The 23,225-nt window shown below is 38.5% G+C and overlaps 2 protein-coding genes across 2 annotated transcripts; both read left to right on the plus strand.

Moving 5' to 3' along the window:
- The first annotated feature begins 1,143 nt into the window (after nt 1-1,143).
- On the plus strand, nt 1,144-12,347 carry got2b (glutamic-oxaloacetic transaminase 2b, mitochondrial). Its single transcript, XM_061045766.1, has 10 exons — nt 1,144-1,304; nt 4,720-4,876; nt 6,889-7,017; nt 7,101-7,160; nt 7,249-7,410; nt 7,739-7,843; nt 8,067-8,217; nt 8,951-9,116; nt 9,213-9,363; nt 11,185-12,347. The coding sequence occupies exons 1-10, from the start codon at nt 1,222-1,224 to the stop codon at nt 11,305-11,307; spliced, it is 1,287 nt and encodes a 428-aa protein (XP_060901749.1). The 5' UTR covers nt 1,144-1,221; the 3' UTR covers nt 11,308-12,347.
- Nucleotides 12,348-12,856: 509 nt separating this feature from the next.
- On the plus strand, nt 12,857-23,116 carry slc38a7 (solute carrier family 38 member 7). The gene is made up of 12 exons (XM_061045739.1): nt 12,857-12,959; nt 13,955-14,400; nt 15,343-15,396; nt 16,517-16,661; nt 17,141-17,285; nt 17,379-17,477; nt 17,623-17,680; nt 17,774-17,888; nt 18,416-18,563; nt 19,190-19,389; nt 20,708-20,759; nt 21,005-23,116. The coding sequence occupies exons 2-12, from the start codon at nt 14,146-14,148 to the stop codon at nt 21,105-21,107; spliced, it is 1,374 nt and encodes a 457-aa protein (XP_060901722.1). The 5' UTR covers nt 12,857-12,959; nt 13,955-14,145; the 3' UTR covers nt 21,108-23,116.
- Nucleotides 23,117-23,225: the final 109 nt, after the last annotated feature.

Genomic DNA, 23,225 nt, shown 5'->3' on the forward strand with positions numbered 1-23,225 from the left:
CAAGGCTAGAAACATTTATGCATGAGATCTACTTTGTACTTAACATATGAAGCAATGTTTACTGCATGTGTCCCTGTTAAATAAACAAATAATAATAATATATAAAATATTATATATCACTATAGATTAAGATACACTGATGTAGGTAAAGTAACTTTACCATGCAACATTAAATTGACAGGCCTAGATGTATTATCAAGATTGTCATGCAATAATAGGCATAAAAATGTTGGACGGACTTTGATATTACGATTACTTTTGGTCAGTTGTTTTAATAATTTATTCAGGCACAATTTTTGGAATGCACGAGTTAAATTAATGACTCGATTTTTTAACATACTGTTTTATACGTCTTAATACCTCTTACGTTTTTAATATCATGAAGACATCATTATGCGAATTGATGAGTAAAATTAAAATAAACAAAATGTTATTGGATTTATGTTTGGGGCTTTCCTCTCCTTCCTTTGCTGCATTCTCCAAACAACTTTAGTTTAAGGATTAGCAGTCATAATGTAATTTCAGGCCTTCGTCGTGGGTCTAATGTATTTGAAATTTTATATTTGACATTTTTATTGGAGGGATGGCCCCTTGAGATGCACCATCTCGTTTTCAAGGGGGTCCCTTACACAAATGAAAAGACAAAAAGAAACATTACATAGAAAACATACACGACATTAACATTCACACATACACAGAGCTCTACCACACCACCAACCCCTCCCTCACCCACCTAGAGATGCAGATATACATGCAGATATAGATGCAATAGTTAGAGTTAATAGAGATACACCGGCCCTAGTTTACAACGCAATTCAATGCAGTGATGCAAAACAGACATGCAATTCAATGCATGAAACATGAATGAACACATTTGTGCAGCTTAGAATATAAAGACTGTGTCAGACATGAATTACTTCTATAGTGATATATAATATAGAAACAATGTATACAGAGCTCATCAATCCACATAACAGAATCACCAGCACTAAAAACAGGAGCAAGCTGTTTGCAGATAAGAGAGAAGAGCTGTCTTGAAGAGGTGAAAAGAAGAAAATGGATCTAACTAGTGACGTACTCACTCACCTTCTATAAAACGTTCATGCTACCGCTCCTCTGACGTCAGCGCGTACAAGCAGCGTGGCGCCGTCGTCGTCGTCGTGCCTGCCCTTCACATCCGTCCACATCCTACCAGGCTCAGCTCCCAAGCGCAGCACAGCAATGGCCCTGCTCAAGTCAAACAAGGTGATCCTCTGTTTGGGAAACATTTCCCCATCCCTGGGAGCGTTTTCCACCCGCAACAGGTAAAATACAAAGAAATTACACGCTCGAAACCAAAGGACATAGAGACTTTCCTGCACAGTAACTTAGTCTGGGTATTGTAGCAGCGTGACGTGACATCAGTTTCTAATTTGAACAGCAGTCAAACCCGTTATTTATGGGTAAATGTTAACAGTTCACTCAGCAATCAAGCTCATGCTGAGATTGAACAGCTCTGAGATTATCTCACTTATATCAGCTATGTTAAATAGACAGGGGTCAAATGGTTTCTATAGGCCCGCCGCGGTGTGTGAGGTGAACTAGTGTGGCGTGAGCACAGTTCAATGTTAATTTAGATTTGTAGGTAAACGTCACAGATTTACTGACTGCACCTGTTGTGATATACATCCTCTTGTTGACCTTAGAGGTAACTTGATGGAGGTAAAACTGATGGGTCGTTACCGGTGAAAGTCACGCTGGTCTGTCAGACGTCCCAGTTAATCCCTTTGCAGGTGTGTAGAAGTAATCGTCAGTGTGTGGCTCGTCAGGTGAAGATGTGGTACAAATAATACAGTTTTAAAACGGGGTCGTTGACTTGTTTCCTTTTTTCTGAGGCATCTTTCTCAAGGATTTGCAGGCAGCGCGATTTGTAAAGCTGTCTTCCCCCCCGTACAGTTTGAGCTAAGCGACTTGTCGTAGTCGGTGAAGTCCTGCGAGTTGATTGGCTGTCGTGTTCCGCTTTTGCTCGCTGATTGGCTGATTTATAGCAGCTAACGTAGCCATAGTTGTCCTTTCAGTGTCTGCTTGGAGGGCAAATTTGTTTAGATTAACTTCGGCGCATTTATTTACAGACAAAATGTTATATGTAGCTCTTGTAAATGTTGACGTTGTTTGTAATTCTCTCTGTGTATTTGTTATTATTTTTTTTGATCCACATTGCTGTAACTTTGGGTTTGGTTTGTGCTATTGCTATCAGGTTTCTGTGTGTGTGGGCGTGTTACAGCGTTTGTTCCTCATCATGTCTCATATTGAAACGCATTGTCTGGTTTCAAGAATAACATCAAATATAATAGGTTTCCCCCCAGCATTATCAACCAGTTGTTTCAATAGCATTTGGTTGGAAAGGAAAACACCTTTTATTTCTGCCCTGTAACATGAACAAGGCCCCTTGTCTATTGATCACTGATAACATGCCAGTCTCTGATGTTTGTATAAATACTGAAGTTTAGCTGTTCAAAGGTTCTGTGTACATGCACATGGCAGCTACGATAAAATCCATTGAACCCACATGGACTTACTTTCTGTAGCATCTTTGCTATAGTCACTACTCCTCACAAGTAAAACTCCAACAATAAATTCAATATTTCCTTTTTGCACCATGTATAGAACATGTTTTTTTTTAATTGAGTTACTTTATTCATGGCCATAGAAATATTTATCTACTAGTAGATTACTATTTTACTTACACTGTATAAACAATATCTTATCTAATCTTGATCTGTGAAAGTTTATAGCATAATTGTCACAACAGCATTTACAATACACCATAAAGCAGCTCACTAAACTACAGCGTACATTATTTACTTATGGAAGTAATTCATGTCTGACACAGTCTTTATATTCTAAGCTGCACAAATGTGTTCGTTCATGTTTCATGCGTTGCATTGCATGTCTGTTTTGCATCACTGCATTGAATTGCGTTGTAAACTAGGGCTTTAAATGTGAAATCTACTGCTGGAAGTATCTGTGCTTCAGGATTAAATACTGTACCTCAATGTGTGAAGCTAAACTATTTTTAGAATAGTATGAACTGAGTCCAGAGCCCGTACTTCTTATCATTATATTGGACAGCGTATGTGCGACTCTTGCCCTTTTGCAAAGTGTTCCCTCCTAAATTTAGCTGCAAAGTTTAGATGGTTTACAAAGTAGAAGAAACCTGAGACAATGTGTGAGCAGCAGTGCAGCGAGGGTCACAACTTGCAACAACCTTCATTAATCAAACAGATTTCTGATGGAACGCATTTAATGTGTTCGTCTAAAGAACAGAAGGTTACAATGATAAGAATATATCAAATGCTGAGCAGTCCTTTATAACATAGAAGCCAAATATCCAGCTGCAAAGCCGTAAGCTGGTTTAACAAGCCTTTAAACACCAATGAAAACAATTTGCAGTTTATTTGTAACTGTTAACTGACTGCCGGGGAAAGTATTTTAATAATCTTCTTCATAATGTTGACTGAGATAATCACTCAAAGAATCTTTTCTTTTTTGGCTTCTTTAAACCATGATGACCAACACTATGAGCAGAAGATGACTCAGATGTTTTTTTCCAGGATATCACTCAAAGAATAACTACAGCCTGAAACATTTGTGCTAATGTGCCTGAAGTGTTGGGTGTTTTGCCTTGTATGCTTTTGCCATCATATACCAATATTTTCTCTAGAAACATTCTTTTTTGACATTATATTTTATGAGAAATTGTTGCATTTGATGTTATATTGACACCTACACCAGTGTAAAGACTTTCAATAAGAAAGAAACAATTCATCTGATTGAAATGTTTTAAAAGTTATTCTTATGAAACCTGATGAAATATTTGATGTTATGTTGTAGTAGCAAGTCACAATTGGTTTAAATGTATTTAAACAGCCTTACCACATGCCATCCACATGGTGAGCTACAGACTGTGCCAGACAAGAGGTCATGAGGTCGGAGTGTCTTTAACACCTACTCCTTCCTCTTTTCTAACTTCTGTGTTTGCACAGGTGTTACTCAATTGGTTTGTTTGTCAGAATGTTTTATTAACAACATTACAGTTAGTCCGTTTATGAGAATAAAAACTATATATACACAACTTTTCAGCTTTCAATAACTCTGTCTGGCAGTGAGCAGCATGAAACACACACAACTTATTTTGATTATTGAATTGAAGAAGTTGGCAAAGAGTAAAAAAAGGGTAACACATGGTTAAAAAAAGGGCTTTCATAAATGTAATTATTTGAAATTACACATACTGTTGTTCTTTTATTATGGTAGAAGTTGGGACTTTGTGAACGCAGGAGTAACTACATAAGCAGTGTTTTTTATGCCCAGATTATCTGTTACTCTTGTTTGTGGACTCTGGACCCTGTGAGTGGATGTTTGTTTCATGAAACACATCGAGTGCCCACTGAGCATGTGTTTCTTGTGTGCATTTATGTCGGTGTTTTCTCAGGTCACGAGGAGTTAAGCTCACACATTAAGTCTACACTTAGCACGGCTCAGACGGACATCACATTACTGTAACCAGTATCACCTAATGCCATGTAATGTTAAGTAGCACATGTCATGACCTTTGTAAAGAAGAAATCGGTTCTTTAGTGCTGTACACTCCGATGAAGTTTTCAGTGAACTCTTGACTCTTTCCACTCTTTGTCATCCCGCCCACATCAACGTTCATATCATTTTGTGTCTTTGCAGCTCATGGTGGGGTGGAGTGCAGATGGGACCCCCAGATCCCATCCTGGGAGTCAGCGAGGCCTTCAAGAAGGACTCCAACCCCAAGAAGATGAACCTGGGGGTGGGAGCCTACAGGGATGACCAGGGCAAGCCCTTCGTGCTCAGCTGTGTCCGCAAGGTATGACCCAGTCCAAGCACAAAAAAAAAAAAAATCATAATAGGAACTTGAGTTATGATCGAAATCTGAAAAGCAGTGGTTCTCAACCTTTTCGCATCACGACCCCCAATAATAACACAATAAAGTGACAGTCCAGTCATTTCTCAGTTTGCTACAGATTATTAATTTATTTTTTCATTGTGTGTTCTTGAAACCGATTAAAACCTGAGAACATCTGTGCACTGAGTACCCTGTTTGTTATTCACTACCTCCTGTAACAGTGTGGTGCTGAAGCCTGGAGCGGAGCACGAGTTGATTGACCGACCAACATCGCAATTCACTAAGCTTGATTTCTTAGCCTCCTTGCTTTTAGTGTTTGTAAATGCAACTTTTGTCCTTGTTCTTTTAATCAAGAGTCAGAGGAGATACGATAACCAAGTGACAGTTAGAGAGAGAGAAGAAGACTCTCCGTCAGATTCACCAACATGTTCTTAAATGACTGATTAGTTCGCAGCTGTTTTTAACTACTTGTGTCCATAAGTTGAAAGCATGTGCCTGTTGTTCCCAATTAGCAAAGGTAACTGCCCACTAATGCCCATAAAAGGGCATGAGTGCAGGATGAGTGCAGGGCCCTGCAGACGTATAGAAAGAAATGCTGGTGGTAGCAAAAAATAATGTTGGGGAGATGCCTTACAGAGTGCGGAAGATGGCGCCGACAGAGCACTGGACTCCTAACGGAGAAGAAACTTTATCTGTTGTGAAGTGGAGGTCAGGAGAAAACAAGCTGTTTTATTCAGCAGTGTACGTAATGGTTACACAGGAACACACACTAAAAAGACACATGGGATGCAATAAACTCATATAATAAATAAATGTAGTGAATTTAAATGTCTATGTTTTTTTTTTTTTTTTTTTTTTTTTTAAGACCACTGTTAAGTATTGTATTAATTATGGAACAAAATATTTAAAAGTAAATCCTATAATATTATACCACTGCAGATTTCAATAAAATGCAATAACCAGTCATTTTGACCGAGCCGTTCAGCACTCAGATGTGCATTAGAGTGCTCCTGAGTGTTCGTAAATTCTGTTCTTACCAAATAACAAATCACACAAAACATTGTTGAATCCCAGAATCTCCTTGAAAAGTTCGTAAGTAGGATTTAAGAACACATTTGTTCTTAAGAACGGTTCCTGAATGAGGCCCATTGTTTTTAAGAGCTCAACCCCTGAAACCAGCCCTGTAGGGGTCGAGACCCTGAGGTTTAGAATCACTGCTCAAAAGAACCGTAGTACACCACTATTACGTGATTTTATTATTTTGGAAATGGAGGGATTACTAAGGTCATTCGATTGTTAATTGTTGCGTTCTTGCTTGTCATCTTGAGCTCAGCTTCTGTGACCCTTAAACCCTTCTGCGTTCCTGAATATCTAAGCATTCACTTAATTTGGGTTCAAACATACATGTCAATGATTTTTCTTGTTGCCTTGTAACCATGAGAATGTGTGTTTGCCTATTGATTTGTGTTAAACGTTCATGTATGTTATACAAAGCATGTAGTACCAGTCAGAGGTTGCAAGGCTACAGTCATGTGGTAATAGTCAAGTCGATGTCGAATAGTCGTTGATGAACTTCTCAATAAAACCAGATGAGAAGGTAATGCTTCTTGCAACCAGCAAAAATATTTATATGCAAAACTTAATGCATATGCTGCTGCGAGCAGACAGTTACAGGCCTGTAAAGAAACTGGAGGTTACAACAGCTACAATAAAGTATGCAACAGTAACACCTGTGCTACAACTCCCTTTTATAGGTGAGTGCGGAGAAAAAAAAAGTCAAACTTGGGGAAAGAAAAAAATGTTAGGTAAACAAGTGTTTTTGCCTACACACTGTCACAGTTTTAGATTTTCTCTCCTGATAAGTGATTAGTTGACATGAGGCACAAAGCATCATCACACAGCTGTAAAGTCAACCTCTAGGACCAATCAAGGACAGTTGTTTTGTCTTAAACCCTGTTGATTTCTTACTATAGGCAGAGGCTATTATTGCATCCAAGCAGCTGGATAAGGAGTACCTCGGCATCACTGGTTTGGGAGAATTTACCAAGTCTTGCGCCCAGCTTGCTTTCGGTGCTGATAATGAGGTCCTGAAGAGCGGCAGGGTGAGTTGAGTGTTGTTTAAACCTCTAAACCTAGGTGACAGTTTAAAGCCCAAATAGATGTGAACACTCTCTCCTCCCCACAGAACATCACCGTCCAGACCATCTCAGGAACCGGATCTCTGCGCATTGGAGCCAACTTCTTGGTGAGGACTTCTCGATTTCGTCGCTTAGCACAAACAAAACCTTCAGTTCAGTCTGGTCATCTCACCAGATCTTCTCTTTCTGTCACAGGCTCGATTCCATGGAGGCCCACGTGATGTGTACTTGCCCAAACCCTCCTGGGGAAACCACACACCTATCTTCAGAGACGCTGGCATGCAGCTTAAAGCATACAGATACTACGATGCTTCCACCTGCGGATTTGACTTTAAAGGAGCTCTTGAAGACATTTCTGTGAGACATTAATGATGATTTAACGAGGAGGACGGAGGGATATGTGTGGAGATGATTAAAAAAACTCAGGGTTTTCTGACAGCTAGTTTCTTTTTAGATGATATTGGATAAATGATGAAGTTAAGAATCTTTTATTTTCAATTGAAAACATAATCATAAGAGTATTTAATTCATTTCCTAGACAACACCTGACTTTCAGTTTGATTCGTTTTTAAGTTGTTAACTATTTTCAACATAGTCACCTGGTCTGTGGTTTGTTTTGGGAAGCCTTCAAACTCACAGTCTGTTATCTATGTTGTAGGGTTGACTAAATATTTTTCTGCCACAGAAAATCCCAGAGCAGAGTGTGATCCTGCTGCATGCATGCGCTCACAACCCCACTGGTGTTGACCCAAAGCCAGAGCAGTGGAAGGAGATTTCTGACCTTGTCAAGGTGAGTGTGAATCCTCTCTGTTAAGATTTGTGAAAATGTTGCACTTTACCGTTTTGAGAAAATATCAGGGCGTGTTTATGTCGTAGTCTGATGTCTCTGACAGTTCAAGTTTCAATGATAAAACCTGTAGCATATCTATCTCTTATCTCTTGACACATTGTTAACAAGTCATGTCCGTCTGCATTATTCTCCTATCTGCCTTCTCCTTTTTTTCACGTTGTAGAAAAGGAATCTGCTCCCGTTCTTCGACATGGCCTATCAGGGCTTCGCCAGTGGAGACATCAATCGGGATGCCTGGGCTGTTCGCTACTTCATCGAGCAGGGACACAACGTCCTTCTGTCCCAGTCCTTTGCCAAGAACATGGGGCTCTATGGTCAGCTTTTTTTTTAAATTTAAATATAAGTTATGATAACTTAAAGTTAGTAGGTTTTAACCTTTTTGTAATTTGTGATATATATATATTTTTTCCATGCAACAAAATCTATTGAAATAAAATTGTATGTTACATAATGAGAAACAATTTTCATTACATCAACATACGTTGTAGCTAGAGTTAATTTTATGCAAGCCACAGAGAAGGAATAAAAGTAACAAAAGTCTTAAAATCACTGCATAATGTGAGACAAAGAAGTTAATCTTCACTTGATTGGTTATCACTGCCATTTATACGATTTTAACTCAGGATTTTCTCTCCAGCTTTCATTGGGCAAATAATAATTAAGAATTCAAAAAAACTGTTTAATAATGTAAGAACATTGATATTCAGCATTATAAAAAAAGTTCAGTCACAGTGAGACACCATTCACACTTTACAAACTGGTTAAGGCTCATCTGTTTTGGATGTCTACTCATGTCATGTATAAACTCAAAATGTTCTAAAACACACCTTACTGTTTATAAATATACAACATGTTTATCTGACTGTTCAATTCTAACAATGTGGTGAGTCCATAATTATGCTTTGTGCTGATTCATTCATTCATGATGCCTTCTCCTCGTTATTGAACTTGGTTTAAGGCATGATGATGAGATTATCAGTTTCAGCAGCTTTACACAAACTCTTGTCAGAAATGAGTTTGTAAATATGTGTATGTTATTATTCCCAGGTGAGCGTGTTGGAGGCTTCACTGTGGTGTGTAGCGATGCAGAGGAGGCAAAGAGGGTCGAGTCTCAAATCAAAATCCTCATCAGACCCATTTACTCAAACCCGCCCATGAATGGTGCCCGAATTGCTTCAACCATTCTCAACACACCAGATCTGTACTCACTGTGGTATGTGCTTTTATTTGTATTTTTTAAACTCTAAAGGCTCAAATCTCCCTCTTTCACTGATTTCTTGATCTGTCTCCGTGCTGTCACTGATCCCAGGCTTGAGGAGGTCCATGGTATGGCTAATCGTATCATTAAGATGAGAGAACAGCTGGTGGCCGGTTTGAAGAAGGAGGGCTCCTCCAACAACTGGCAGCACGTTATTGATCAGATCGGGATGTTCTGCTTCACTGGCCTCAAACCAGAACAGGTACACTTACATTTTCTACTTATTTTACCACAGGGAACAAAAATTTTAATTTTCATAATTAAAATTGTACGTAAATACTTAAATGAAAAACTCAATCCAGCTCTAATATCTGTCTATTAAAAATGAAGCTGCAGCAGAGATCAGTAACTTCATGGGAATGTTTGTTGTGTGGTATCTGTTCAAAGTTTCTTTAATACATTAACGATTATAATGTATAAATGAGTAAGCTTTAAAGGTGCTGATAGGTAGATTTTTGGTTGGGCTGGGCTAGCTCATTGTTTTCCCTAGGATGTTAAAACTATTCCTGAGATGTTGTACGATATACTAATAAAAAAGAAATTGGCATCAAAAAACCTTGTTTTTGAGGTGCTGGTGGCGCAGTGGTTGGTGGCGTGCGCGCGCCCCATGTATGGAGGCTGTGCTCCTCCAGGCGGGCGGCCCAGGTTCAACTCCAGCCTGTGGCTCCTTTCCTTCATATCATTCCCTGCTCTCGCTCCCTGGTTTCCGACTCTATCCACTGTCCTGTCTCTCAATTAAAAAAGGCACAAAAAAAAAAAAGTTCACCAGCTTGGATCACTGAATTAGAAAATGGTAACATTAATTTTAATTAAACACATACTCAGGAGCATTTACTTTGATATTATAATTTAGTATCAGTGGAGTTGCCTCCTCTCATCAAAGAGCTTGTGTTTTCACTTTGATCAGCTCTTCGTGGAAGTGGAAGGAAAAACCTCGTATTTCAACAGATTGATGTACAGAAAGAGAGAGTGCTCATATTCTGGAGTTGTTACTTGGTACAAATAATAAATACCTGGTTGATTGATTTTTCTCTCTGTACATCTCATACAGTGTTTGTAAATAAAAAAAGTTGACTAACTGAGGGTTTACTGATTGAAATAAGTTTTCTAGGCTCCTATCAGTCTAACTCTTCAGCTCAACATTTCTTAGAGTAGAACAGTGCTTAACTAAATGGTGGGCTGCTGCTGCCCCCTGGTGGGCGTTGAAAGGTCCTCCACCATGTATAATAAAAAAAACTTTATTGATGAATTCATCATGAAGTAATCCTTACCCTGATCACTATGGTCATTCCCAACTTCACACATTGCAGATTAGGTGAATTAAGTGTTTGTTTCTTTCATTTTAATTCTTTTCTTGTTTTGTGATTTTTGGCAATTGTGATCTGAAACAGAGCTGACGTCATGCAGTGTAATTGTCCCCTCAGTTATGTAGAGAAACTACAGATTTACACATACTGAAATGTATCTGCATTAAATTACATCCTCTGAAATACTGCTAATGCTACAATAAGTAGCATTTACAAAACTTCTAACAACAAACAGACTTGGTAATCAGTCCTACACAATGAATTTTGGATACAAGGCATGACGGACTGTCTCTCCAGACTGAAGAGTCAACTCAGACCTGACAAGTATTTAAAGCAGTCAAACTTAATGCAGTCCAATGTTTTACTTGTCTTCTTTCATATGTAGAAGATCAGCATTAACGATCGATAAACTAACAGACAACTCCCTCTGTGTATTCCCCTCAAGTGTTAAAGACGGCTGAAGGGGGGCGGCACTGTGAGCAGATTGAAGTTGTTAGTGCATAGTCACTTCAATAAAGTGGAGAATAAATATTTGAGGAGTGAAAATATCTAATAATAATACATATATGATATAACCTATAATTTGTGTTTCTTTCATATGTTTAACAGTAGTAGAAGAAAAGGCTGCTCGAGAAACTGTAACTGATTTCAGCCTGCTGCTGTGATTTTTCTGTTGTCTAAATATTGACGTGTGGATTTGTTTATTTGTCCTGCAGGTTGAACGCCTTACAAAGGAGTTTTCAGTGTACATGACCAAGGATGGCAGAATCTCAATGGCAGGCATTTCCTCTGGGAACGTTAACTACCTGGCACAAGCGATCCATGCAGTCACAAAGTAGAGTGGATCCTGCCGAGGAAGCTACAAAATCAAAGCAGACGTGTTAAAAGGAGCTTTGTGCGTCACTTATTCTGTCTCCTCCATTCCACCTTTAGAAAAGATTTATTTAGTTAAACATTTTCTTGATTGGATATTTTAACTTGGAATGGCTGCTGCTGATAAACAGTTTAGTTTGTTTCTCTCTCTTTTTTTTTTTTTTTTCTCAACATTTCACTGAACAGCTTCCCCTGCCACTCACTCTAAAACATCAAAGAACAGAACTGTGGATAATTTAAGGCAGATAAGTTTAACATGGAAGTTGAGATTGCTGTTGTCTTGTGAAAGCCTGTAGGAAATGTGAGTTCTTTTTAATTTCAATGGTTGGGTTATAGCACTTTATGAGCTTGAAAGCACTGTTTTGTTTCAAGATTAGGAGCGCATTCTGTTTTCCTTTGTCCCTCAGTTAATCAATTCACCGCTGGCTGTTCATCTGAGCTAATCAATCACTCAGTAATGTAGTCTCCTGATTACTTTACTCCCTTTATTCAGCAGGATTTGTCAACTGTTTGAGGTGTCTATCTTATCACATGTCAACAGTCTCTCAGTAAGTTCCGTTTAACACCTGATTGAAAACAAGCACACAGACCAAAAGAGAAGTAAACTCAGAAGATTAAAATGATCAATACCCTGAACTATTTCCTCAATTTGTTTTTCCACTACGGCCCCAGAACATCCTGTTTCTTAACCACCTTTTCACAATGGAGTCTTTATATTTGGTACAAATACAAATGTCTCTGTTTGGTTGATAAGGTGAGTGGGGTTCCTGATTGAGGTAAACATTAGACGGTTCATAAAGAAATGCGGTATACACATGCTTCATATTTTCTCAGACTTCCTGATATACTGAATGTGTCTGTCATTGAGAGTGTTACACAAGTGGCATTTACAAATGTGGGGGTTGCCACAAGTCTGCCTATACTACCATGTTTTGCATTCTGTCAATAAATAATGGATCAGTGGTCATGTACCTTATTGAACAAACAATAAATGGTAATAGAGTCACGATCTGTTCTAATGTGTGTGTGTTATTTGTACCTCCATAAAATGTCAATCTAGCTAATTTTAATTGATAGACTTCATATCATTAGAATAATAATAATGGGAGATGTCTTAATGCTAATCTTCAGAACTTGTAATGTAATAGATTTTCTTTTAGTAAAATATGAGAGATGATTTTGAGAAATGCTCCTCATTCAAATTTACAAGAGTACATCTGGAACTGAGCCTCAGAATCCCACTGAGTCATGGACACACCGGAAGACTACCACCACTTGAGACACTCATGATTTCTGCTCAGATATCTGATTTGCTCCAAAGAGGAGTTACTGATCCTATGTATCTAATATTTATTATCAGATTGTATTCAGATGCTGAAGCCAGACATTAGACATTAAATACATCGGCTACTGGTCTTGCAATGACACACAAGGGTCTTGCCTCTTAGAAATGGATAGTGGCATTACAAACAACGACAATACCCACAATTCTAAACAACCGGAAGAACAACCGGAACTCCAGTCACGTGACAAAGTGTCACATGATCCTTTGCTTTGTACGCGCTGACCAAACAGCTCAGTGGTCACCTGCGCTGGAGGAGGCTGAGTAACTCTCAAGGTACAGTTTCTAATTATTTAATCTACTCTTCTTTAACCTTGACGAGATTACAGCGGATATAAAAATGTATAGAAATGTTTATATCTGTGTTTTATTGGGTGTGAAATGAGCGTGGTTGTATTTTGTGATCAGCTAGGTGTAACCTTTCGAGCTAGCTATTGTAGGAAACAAAAAGCAAAACGCTTTGGCTGCGTTGACAGATGTTATTGTTACATAAATGAAAAGAAAAGCAACAGTCTAATGACATTTAAAGATGGAGTAGTTAAACAGTACGTTTGTATGCACCTGAATGAGTGTTTACAATAGGCTAGATTAAGTTAAATGAGGTCAGATCTTCATCCTATATTAACTTCAGCTGTAGTTCTTCTGCATTATCTTTCTGCATTATTAAAGCTTCTTGTGGATTTAACAGGAGATCATTTATGTCAGCGTTGATGGTGAACTCTGTACAGTCTGCCTGTTTGATTTGAGGATGTCTCCATTACTAGTCCTTGTTGCTCTTTGAGTTGAAACTGACTTACAAGCTGCCATAGTCTTTGTTGGTTGAAGGAATGCACTCCTCAGTCCTCACACATCTACACTGGTAATGTACGGCATCAGGTCAGGCTCCTCAGTCTGGGTGTTTGCTATTTGAAGATAAGATAGAAATAAAAGAAAACTTATCTTCAAGGAACCACAGGTGCTTCAAAACTCTACAGAGAAACTTTGATATTCCCAAAATGACATTGTGGGCAAATGGCTTAATTTCATCAAAAAAGTAAATGCCCACCCGTTTACCATAGATGAGAAGGATGGGCTATGTAATCAGTTGATGTGTTTTCATGGATGGAAACTAAATTGTCGATTAAGCTTGGGACTACTGATTCTCCAAGAAAACACCGGAAACGTTTTAAAGAATCGCTGCTCTGTGTTTACGACGTAGGCTTAATTCATTTTCAATAGTTTTTTGTTCCGTACAAGAACATCCAAATGTAAACTAAAATATTTCATTACAGATATCTGAATGGCTCCACCATCAGACTGGCGCTGGTGATAACTTTGAGAAACATCAGCTACCTCCTGAGGACCGAACATATCAGCTGCCATTGACTTTCTCATCAACTTACTCCACTTGGATTCAGAAAGTTTGACACTCATTTTCTGGGGTCTGTAAGGCTGAGCAGACCGAGCTTCAGCCTGTGGACTCATGGCGATCAACGCCGATGTGGAGGACTGGGCGGGAGTTGGGAGTCATGACTCTGGAGAACGGGCCTGGCTCTTGCAGAGCCCCAGTGTGGATTCTATCCAAAATCCTGAGATGGGAAGAACAAGGAGCGGGGGGGTGTCTTCTTTTGGAGCAGTGTTTATCGTAGTGAATGCTGCCCTGGGAGCTGGTCTACTAAATTTCCCTGCGGCCTTCAACATGGCGGGAGGAGTAATTGCAGGAGTGATGCTACAAATGGTGAGGACACTATATATTCCCCCATCCACAGGTTCTATTTCACCTCCAAACGGCCTCTTTCATTGTTTTTATTTGTTGTAATCACTCAGTTTGTTTTTGAGAGTAAGAAACCTCAGGATAATTCTGCTCCCATTAAAAACTGTGTGAATGATGAACACTTTGTTATCTTGAGACATGGCTGGTAAATTTTACAAACGTGATAGTTTTTTTTCTAATGCATTGCTGTGAGTCGCTGAAGGGTCTTCTTGAGTGATGATTCATACAGGGCGATAAATCTATATTTTCTAGATAAAAATTTGTGGACAATCGTGATTTTCAAAAATTAAAATCAAAATGTTATCTTCAACTTACTCCGCCACTCCCCTTGGGCCCCCGTAGTACACATCCTCCCCGCTCATTTACTTCCTACAGAGTGCCCCCAGGTATGTGGTAACTAAGTGCAAGTATTTTGCTGAAGTTTCTTGGCCTCATCTGTACTTTTTTTCTGTACACTTAAACTGCATAGAGCTCGTTTAAAAGGCAGGTTTACAGTCTACACTTTAACCTGGAGAGATCTAGGTTTCTGTATTCATCCTCGAAGGGTAATATTCAGTTTGCTTATGTTCAATTTCAGTGATAAAATAAAAGCAAAACTTGCTTTTAGTCATTTCTCTGTCATTTCCAGTTCTTTATAGAAGAAGAAAAAAAAAATCATAAATTGTTTTTGGTGTGGAAAAGTCTGAGATTTTATTTTTAGACTGTATCGCCCATCCCGGCATATATCAGGAACATACATGCCAGGACAGATGTACAGATATTTATTAATGTGCACCTATTGGTATATGATTTGTAAACTGATATATTGGTCAGGCTCTAATTTCAATCAGAGTCTGGCTTTCGCAGTAGGAACACACCAAAAGAATAAGAAACTGTCATGTGACGCTTCCTGTTTCTGTGTTTCAGTTCATGCTGATCTTCATCATTACTGGACTGGTGATCCTCGGATACTGCTCAAAGGTTTGTGTCGGATTCTGCCGTGCTTAAAGTTTTAATTTACGTCTTTGACTTTTTCCACTTGTTTCTTTTAACATTTCATCCACTGTGTCCTCTAGCCTTCTATTTCAGACTCGTTTTCAACCAATTCAGCATTTTCTATGCTAAGCAGTGGTGACATAATTGGAACAGTCTTGTGTAATGAGTGGTTTTAAAAGCCAGTGTGCTGCAAAAATGCTCAGACTTTCACTTCCTGGTGGCTCAGACTCAGTGCATCTTTAAATATCATTGGGAAAAAAAACAGGACTCCATCCATTTTTTTTTTGTTTTGAACAAAAAAACTAAAACATGTGATTAATTTATTTCTCTGTAAAATACATCCACAGTTTGAACTTTGTCCTGAAGCATTCGGGTGCCATAAGAATGGCTGACTCCACAAGTGGCTGGACTTAACGGCCTAAGGCTAAAACTTTTTTTGTAACCAGACCTTAAACAAAGATATCAACCGGCTCCTTCTGTGGGTTAACTTGAGACACACCTGCTCGGATTGTGAGAGTGGCCATACGACCCTGAATAACTTTACAAATAAAGCTAAATAATGTCAGTATCCTCATTTTACCAGCCTGAAATATCATAAGCAACACAATGCCAGAAAACAAATACACTGGCAATTATTATACTCTAAAGTTCTCTTTTATTTGAGCTGGTGCTTTAAAGTCCACCACTGCACTGTTACAATATAAGCTTTACAAGTCTGAAGTCACATGAGCTTTACAAGCAGAATGCTGTTCTTGGTTTTTGCAATAGTTTGCAAAAATAAACAGCTGAATGAAGCTGCTGTGGGAGACTGGTGACAAAATGGGTAGCTGATCATAAGAGCTCTGTTTCTGGTAAATTTCTGTTTTCAAGGCCCAGTGTCAGAATGTTGTGTGATTCTGATATCCCTTTTCACAATGTGTTAATGTCCCATTTCACAGTGACTGATCAACCCAAGTGTTAATATTCATAAACCTGACTGTATAAAATGAAGCCTACACCGTCACACTGCACCTCACTAATGCACAATCAACTCTAGGGACAATAAGAATACATTTCTACTTAAAGACACACTTCCACTTCTGAATCTTCTTCCTGGTTTCTGCAGGTCAGTAATGAAAGCACTTATCAGGAAGTAGTTCGAGCTTCTTGTGGGAAAGTCACAGGAGTCATATGTGAAGTGGCGATTGCTGTCTACACCTTTGGGACTTGTATTGCTTTCTTCATTGTCATTGGAGACCAGCTGGATCGCTGTAAGTATATCTACAATACAACTGTTCATAACAGCAACTTTTGTTCTGCCTCATTTAATCAGTTTTTTACTCTCATTGGACTCAGTTTAGATTTTCTGTAACAATTAAAACATGCTTCTAATAAGAGCTTAGCTTTGAGTCTGCTAATCTTATTGTTCCATCACCTACATTCACATAGTCATACATCTGAGTCATATCTTAGGAAGTCGTGGTGCATAATAGGACTCTGCCATCATTGATGGGTGCAAAGAGCATCATGGATGTCACCAGTCAGTAAATGCGTCTCGTGATGAACTCTGACAGTGCAGAATTTAATTTTTTTTTTTTTTTAAGTGAACTGAATGGATACTGACTTCAGTTATCTTAATTGCTTAATTCCCTCCCAGTTTAAACCAGTTTGTCTATGTTCTTTGTCATTTTCAAAGTTTTTCAAATTCCTGTTTTCTTTTTTTTCTTTTTTTTTTATCCCCTTTTTGCAGTGATAGCAGCAGCGGGACATGATGAGGGTGACACGGTCAGTCATCTGTGGTACACCGACCGCAAGTTTACCATTGTTGTTACTGCAGTCCTGATTATTTTGCCTCTCTCGATTCCCAAAGAGATTGGCTTTCAGAAGTATGCCAGGTACAAATCTTAAACTGACTTTCTCATTTAGGATGAAAATAAAACAACCCTGTTTTACGATCGTGTCTGAGTTGGTGTTGCTCTTCTTCGCAGTATGCTGAGTGTGATGGGAACCTGGTATGTTACCATCGTGGTCATCATAAAGTACATCTGGCCAGATAGAGAGATTACTCCGGGCTACATTCCCACCAGGTGAACACAACCCACCTGTTATGAAGTGAACAGCATTATGAAGCTTACAGCTTTTACTAATCATTTGAGCCTCATTAAGGCAGCAACATCTGCACCCTTGTCACCATGCTTTGCTTGAGCTGCTTATTTTTCGTGTTTGTTTCAGTGCTTCTTCCTGGACTGCAGTTTTCAATGCAATGCCCACCATATGCTTTGGTTTCCAGGTATCTCTTCTTTAGGTTTCATACAGTTCTAATAACTTTTCTTTGAACAGAGTTGAGCATTAATCAGATACATGTGTCTGTCTCTCTCTTCAGTGCCATGTGAGCAGTGTGCCGGTGTTTGACAGCATGAGCAAAAAGGAAATCAAACCCTGGGGAGTTGTAGTCACTCTAAGCATGATAATCTGTCTCTTCGTTTACATAGGAACAGGTAGGGTTGTGCACTTGTTTATTAAGTGTTTAAATATATAAGGGCTGTAGAACAAGGATTAAAAAAAAAAAAAAAGCAATTCATAGCTGAATTTAAATAGTTAATCACGATTAATCACATTTTTAAAGGCTTGTTTGAGATTCCATTACGCCTAAAAGGACAAAGTGACTACTACTGATTAATGCTACTAAAAAGATCAATGCTTTCATTTCAGACCTTAAATACATCACAGTTAACGCTGACAGCCCTAATATATATATGTATATATATATATATATATATATATATATATATACACGTTATAAATGTCCTAATAACCTGTTTGATTAATTTCACATTACTTGTGAATAGATTTTATTTTGTTATAAAACATTATACAGTCATAATAAAACACCCTATGTAAGGATGTTGATGAATGATTAACATGTAATTGTCTCAGTGTTTCAGTGTTTTAATGTCATTTTAAATGAGGAGAGAAAAAAACTCTTATTCTGTGTCTACATCACATCTACGTTTTGTTCCATCAGGTGTCTGTGGCTTCCTGACATTCGGCTCTAATGTCAGCCAGGATGTGTTGATGTCTTACCCTCCTGATGATATCGCTGTGGCCATTGCAAGAGCTTTCATTGTAGTCTGTGTCATCACCTCTTACCCCATTTTACACTTCTGTGGCAGGTAAGATTTCCACTATTCTTCTCTTCCCCAGCAAACTCTTTCTCACTCACTCATTTTAAAATTGCACAGACCTAAAATGAGTGATGTATGCATGTTCATATCAGTCGTCTTCTCTTTTACATGTACGTACTTTCTCTTGGCCACCTCACACAGTTATCATATCATTTTCTAGTTTAGGCAGATGATGCTCAGATTAATTTAACTGTCAACCTGTTTAACTGATTCATGACATCTACAACTGGATGTTTTGTTTCAAAATTTCCTGCAATTAATTTAGATATTAAGATTAGGTCAAGATGGTGCTAATGCAGAGATTTAATGGTCTTGGTTCTTTTTTTCCAATTCATTAACTCTACATTGGGAAATTCTTAGTAGCATTTTCAATCAAAACCTCAATGTAGATATTCAATCAGTACAGTAGTTCAATCAAACTTCCATCAGCAGAAACATTTCTCTCTAAGAAATCTGGAAACTTCTGTTCATGCCTTCACAACCTTCTGGTCAGACTGTTGTGTTTCCCTGCTCTGCATCAAAGATACAAATAGGCCCTGGTTTGTGCATATTTTCCAATGCAGTCAATGCAACATTTCCTCACTGCACTCTGGTGTGTTTGTGTGTCTTTTCAGGGCAGTTATTGAAGGACTCTGGCTGCGTTTCCAAGGTGAGCAGGTAGAGGTGTGTGTGCGACGTGAACAAAGGAGGAGGATCCTGCAGACGCTGGTGTGGTTTGTCGTCACCCTGGTCCTTGCACTCTTCATCCCAGATATCGGTCGGGTGATCTCCCTGATTGGAGGATTAGCAGCCTGTTTCATCTTTGTCTTCCCAGGTGACACTTCTCTCGCTGTAAAGCCTGGCTCAGACTACAGGATAATTGTTACGATTTGAGGTCTGCTGTCAAGATGGCTTGGAACCTAGTATGTTCCTGGTTTATCTTGTAGTGTGAGTGGTATATAGATCCAATCTTTACATAACTGATCTGCTCGGAGATCGCCGGGGACACCCAGATTTATATCAAACATGCCTGAGATTTAGGATTTAAAATCTTGACAATTAAGATCATGAAAGGGTCTGGCAGAAGTCTTGTGTGACGGCAATAATCACGAGAGAAAAGGGAGGATAGTTATAAGTGGACAGTAGTGGCGACTAGCAGCAAGAGGCAGCCCACACAGGTTAGCCAGACAACTTTAATGCATATGACGGTTACAATCTTATATCCAGCTCTTGCTGAAGAACAGACAATCCATGTTGTCCACCCCTCCCCACCCATTTCTTCACTTAAACTGGTTTAAAGGGGACATATTATGAAAAATCCACTTTGACAGTGTGTTTGAACATATATTTGGGTAACCTGAATCTACCGACCCACAAAATGTGAAATAAACCCATCCAGTTCTTGTTTGTAGTCTGCATAAGTCTTACAACACAGAGAAAAATGCTCCATTTCAAATTTGTTCTCCTTGTGACGTCACAAGTTGGATTCTGGTAAAAAAAAAAAAAAAAAACTCTCCTCCCCGATATCTCTACCCATGGACTTCACCCCCAGCCTAGAGCAAAACTCTTGCGCAGGTCTGCCATTTTATTCTCAATACAGAGGAGTGATGTCTACCTGGGAAAACTCAGGGGGGGGCTCATAGCATTTAAAGAGACACACACACCAAAACGGAGCGTTCTGAGAGAGCTGGTTTATACAGGGTCACAAACCTCCTCTGGTGCTTGATTCACGTTATATTTTGACCAAAGAACAGCACAGATGTTTCATTTAGACCACAGGGGACTGTTTGAAAAGGTGGAAAAGGGGGAGAATATGTCCTCTTAAAAAATAAAATGGTTTTGTCCTCTCTACACAGAACATTGTAATCGCAAATTTAACTGCTGCTCCATTGTTTACATGAGGTCATGTGAGGTGGTGCGTTCGTCTGTTGGGAACGATAATCTAAGTAAAATCCTGTAGTATCTGATGTGCCATGATTTTCATATCTTGTAGTGTGTGCATATGTATGATTATGGAGACAAATAGCTGTTAAGATTCTCCTTATATGTGTGATTGGATTTTAAAACTGCTGTCTGAGCAAGGCCTAAGCAAAGTTCAGATCTCTGTAAAATCTTAATGTCACATCGTAATGTCTGTCTCTTTAACTTTACAGGTTTGTGTTTGATTCAAGCAAAGTTGGCAGAGACGGACAGCCGGTCTGCAAGGTGAGTAGCAGATTATTCTTGCATGTCCTCTGTGTTATTTGGTAAATTTTAATTGATGATTGTTGATGAAGAAAAAGAATAAGAGGAACCTAACCACATCACAAATCTTGAATCCAGGTCGGCCAATCCTTGGCCGACCTGTTTTCTTTAGAGATGTTTGATGGCGATATACATTTTTTAAATGTAGATTTGACTAGACATATTTTCTTGATTACATCTTTTTCTTGTTGATCTCTCTGGTTCAGCTGGCATGGATTGGTGGGCATGGGCGTCGTCATGGTTACAATTGGAACTTTCGTCTTTGGCCTCACTACAACCAACTCCATCTATCAGGACGTCGTCAGCTAAAAGTAACATTTTCAGCATAGCCAGCAGAGTCTACATTGAAGACGGGGGGGGGGGGGTGTTCGACCCTGTGCTGCTATTCTGAACTGATGAAGAAAGAGAAGCATTTCATGACACTCAAACAAACAGGTCCTCTACATCATAACACCGGCCTGCTCCACAGCTCTTTACTCTGTCAGGTAGTCGGAGACGACTCACAATGCCAAGTGACTTTAGACACTTTGCCTTTAACTTTATGTAAAGTTTTTTTTATGTTTTAATGATGTTCTTTTTTTACTTGCAGTAAAAACAGTTTTTGATGTTTAGTCATTCCTCAGAGGTACAGAATGACTTCCTCCATGTTGACCCTGTGCAGGCAAAATATTCCTGATTTATTTATGGAGCTGAGGACTTTATATCTTACAAAGTCTACTTCAAAATGATTTTAATCGTTACATACCAACTGTACATTCAACTTGCATGTTGACTAAAAATCTTTCTTCACATTAACATGCTGTGGCTCTCAGGTCTACTTCAGGTCCAGGCTTTATGTTTCGAACGCATATAGTTCGTCAACAAATCATGAATTTGTCTCTAATATAAAATAACAATTAATTGATAGATCTGCACACATACAGTACATAGAGCTGTAGATAACAGCAGTATTACTGGTGGATGTGTTATTTGCATGACAGCAATTCAAGTGTTTAATTTTTATGCTAATAACTAAGATTTGGGGCAAAGGAGTGTGCTAGTATTTCATTTTTATATACATTTTGGAACTCATTTGAGATATTGTTTTCTTGGTGACTCATCAGTTTTCATACTTTAAAGTCACATGTGCTATGGTGATTAGTTGTCTTTGAGGTAAATCATTTGAGTAAGACATGTACAAAGTTAAGTTCTTGTGGGCCTGAATGCCTTCTAAGAAGATTCATTTTGTTAATATTGTACAAAATAGTTGACAGACGGGCTTAAAACTAAAGCAGCAAGCCTCCCAAAACACTATGCCTGGTTGTGCAGTGTGTCCGACATGAGCAGCACCACAAAGCACACTAACTCATGAGGGGCAACAAAGAGGGTTGGAAAATGATAGTTTGTGAATGTAAGAGAAAAATGGATGTTCAAACTGCACAAAATGGTTTTCATATAATTTACAGACAACTGTTTGTCTGGTTGGCAGACAAGAGATAGCTTGACAGTCATTGGTGTCAAAACTCTTGGTGTGGGGTTTTATTTACTTGAATCACTTCCTTGTATCTCGCTCCAATAAGTTAAAAAACCAAAGTGAGCTTTATGCGAGTCCTTTCCCATTTAGCTCTAATTAAACATGTTCAAAACACACATATGGATTAATCAGACTGAAAGTTAAACAGCAAATTCCCCTTCACCAAGTTCTTAAAGCAGCTGAAGTTTAAAATGAGAAAGTGTACTGAATTGATTGACATTTGTTTAATCTCCAAATCTTATTCTGGCTTGGATAAGAATGAGCTATTCCACATCAATTAACTGAAGCCAGATTGAATACTTGTCTCTGGATTTGACTGTTTATCTGAGTTATGAAATCCTAAATTGTGAGGCTGTTTCATGTGAACACGAAGAACTGTCTGTAAAAGGGATTTCCACCCACCAAAAAAGCAGTAACGTATTTAGTCAGACTGTTGGACCAAATACATATGTATATATAATATATATATATATTATCTGAGGAAAGGAGCAACAGCCAAAACAGTGAAGCTGTCTGAACAAAATGTTATTGTATTAACATTTATTTAAATCATTGTTGAAATGTTGATTGACGTTGAGATTTTTTTTATTTTTTTTAAATATTCATGCTGCAGAAAATGTGATGGATTTGTGATTTGACTGATTTAGACATCCACTGTCTATTGATCAGAAATCATGTGTCCCTGCTGTCTCAGACAGAACGTTAACATGTAAAATGTTCAGAGTACTTGTGGTTTAATGGAAATACTTGAACGAACTACCTGTGATATTCCAATAAAGAAATACAATCGAGGCATATGAATAAATCTGACATCTGTTTGTGACTGGCAGTTCAAACATTTAATGAAGACACAAGATACAATTTCACTGTTTAAATGAACTCAGTTGCCTTACATCATTTACTTCTGTCAATGG

The sequence above is a fragment of the Labrus mixtus genome, chromosome 1 (assembly GCF_963584025.1).
Source record: "Labrus mixtus chromosome 1, fLabMix1.1, whole genome shotgun sequence".
Lineage (NCBI taxonomy): Eukaryota > Metazoa > Chordata > Actinopteri > Labriformes > Labridae > Labrus > Labrus mixtus.

What these genes read in the sequence shown, in the direction of transcription:
- got2b (XM_061045766.1), top strand. Translation starts at nt 1,222, where the DNA reads ATGGCCCTGCTCAAGTCAAACAAGGTGATCCTCTGTTTGGGAAACATT. An exon ending in GCGTTTTCCACCCGCAACAG is followed by an intron (nt 1,305 to 4,719) that starts GTAAAATACAAA and finishes GTGTCTTTGCAG; the next exon opens with CTCATGGTGGGGTGGAGTGC. An exon ending in AGATTTCTGACCTTGTCAAG is followed by an intron (nt 7,844 to 8,066) that starts GTGAGTGTGAAT and finishes TTCACGTTGTAG; the next exon opens with AAAAGGAATCTGCTCCCGTT.
- slc38a7 (XM_061045739.1), top strand. Translation starts at nt 14,146, where the DNA reads ATGGCGATCAACGCCGATGTGGAGGACTGGGCGGGAGTTGGGAGTCAT. An exon ending in CCATATGCTTTGGTTTCCAG is followed by an intron (nt 17,681 to 17,773) that starts GTATCTCTTCTT and finishes CTCTCTCTTCAG; the next exon opens with TGCCATGTGAGCAGTGTGCC. An exon ending in ACGGACAGCCGGTCTGCAAG is followed by an intron (nt 20,760 to 21,004) that starts GTGAGTAGCAGA and finishes TCTCTGGTTCAG; the next exon opens with CTGGCATGGATTGGTGGGCA.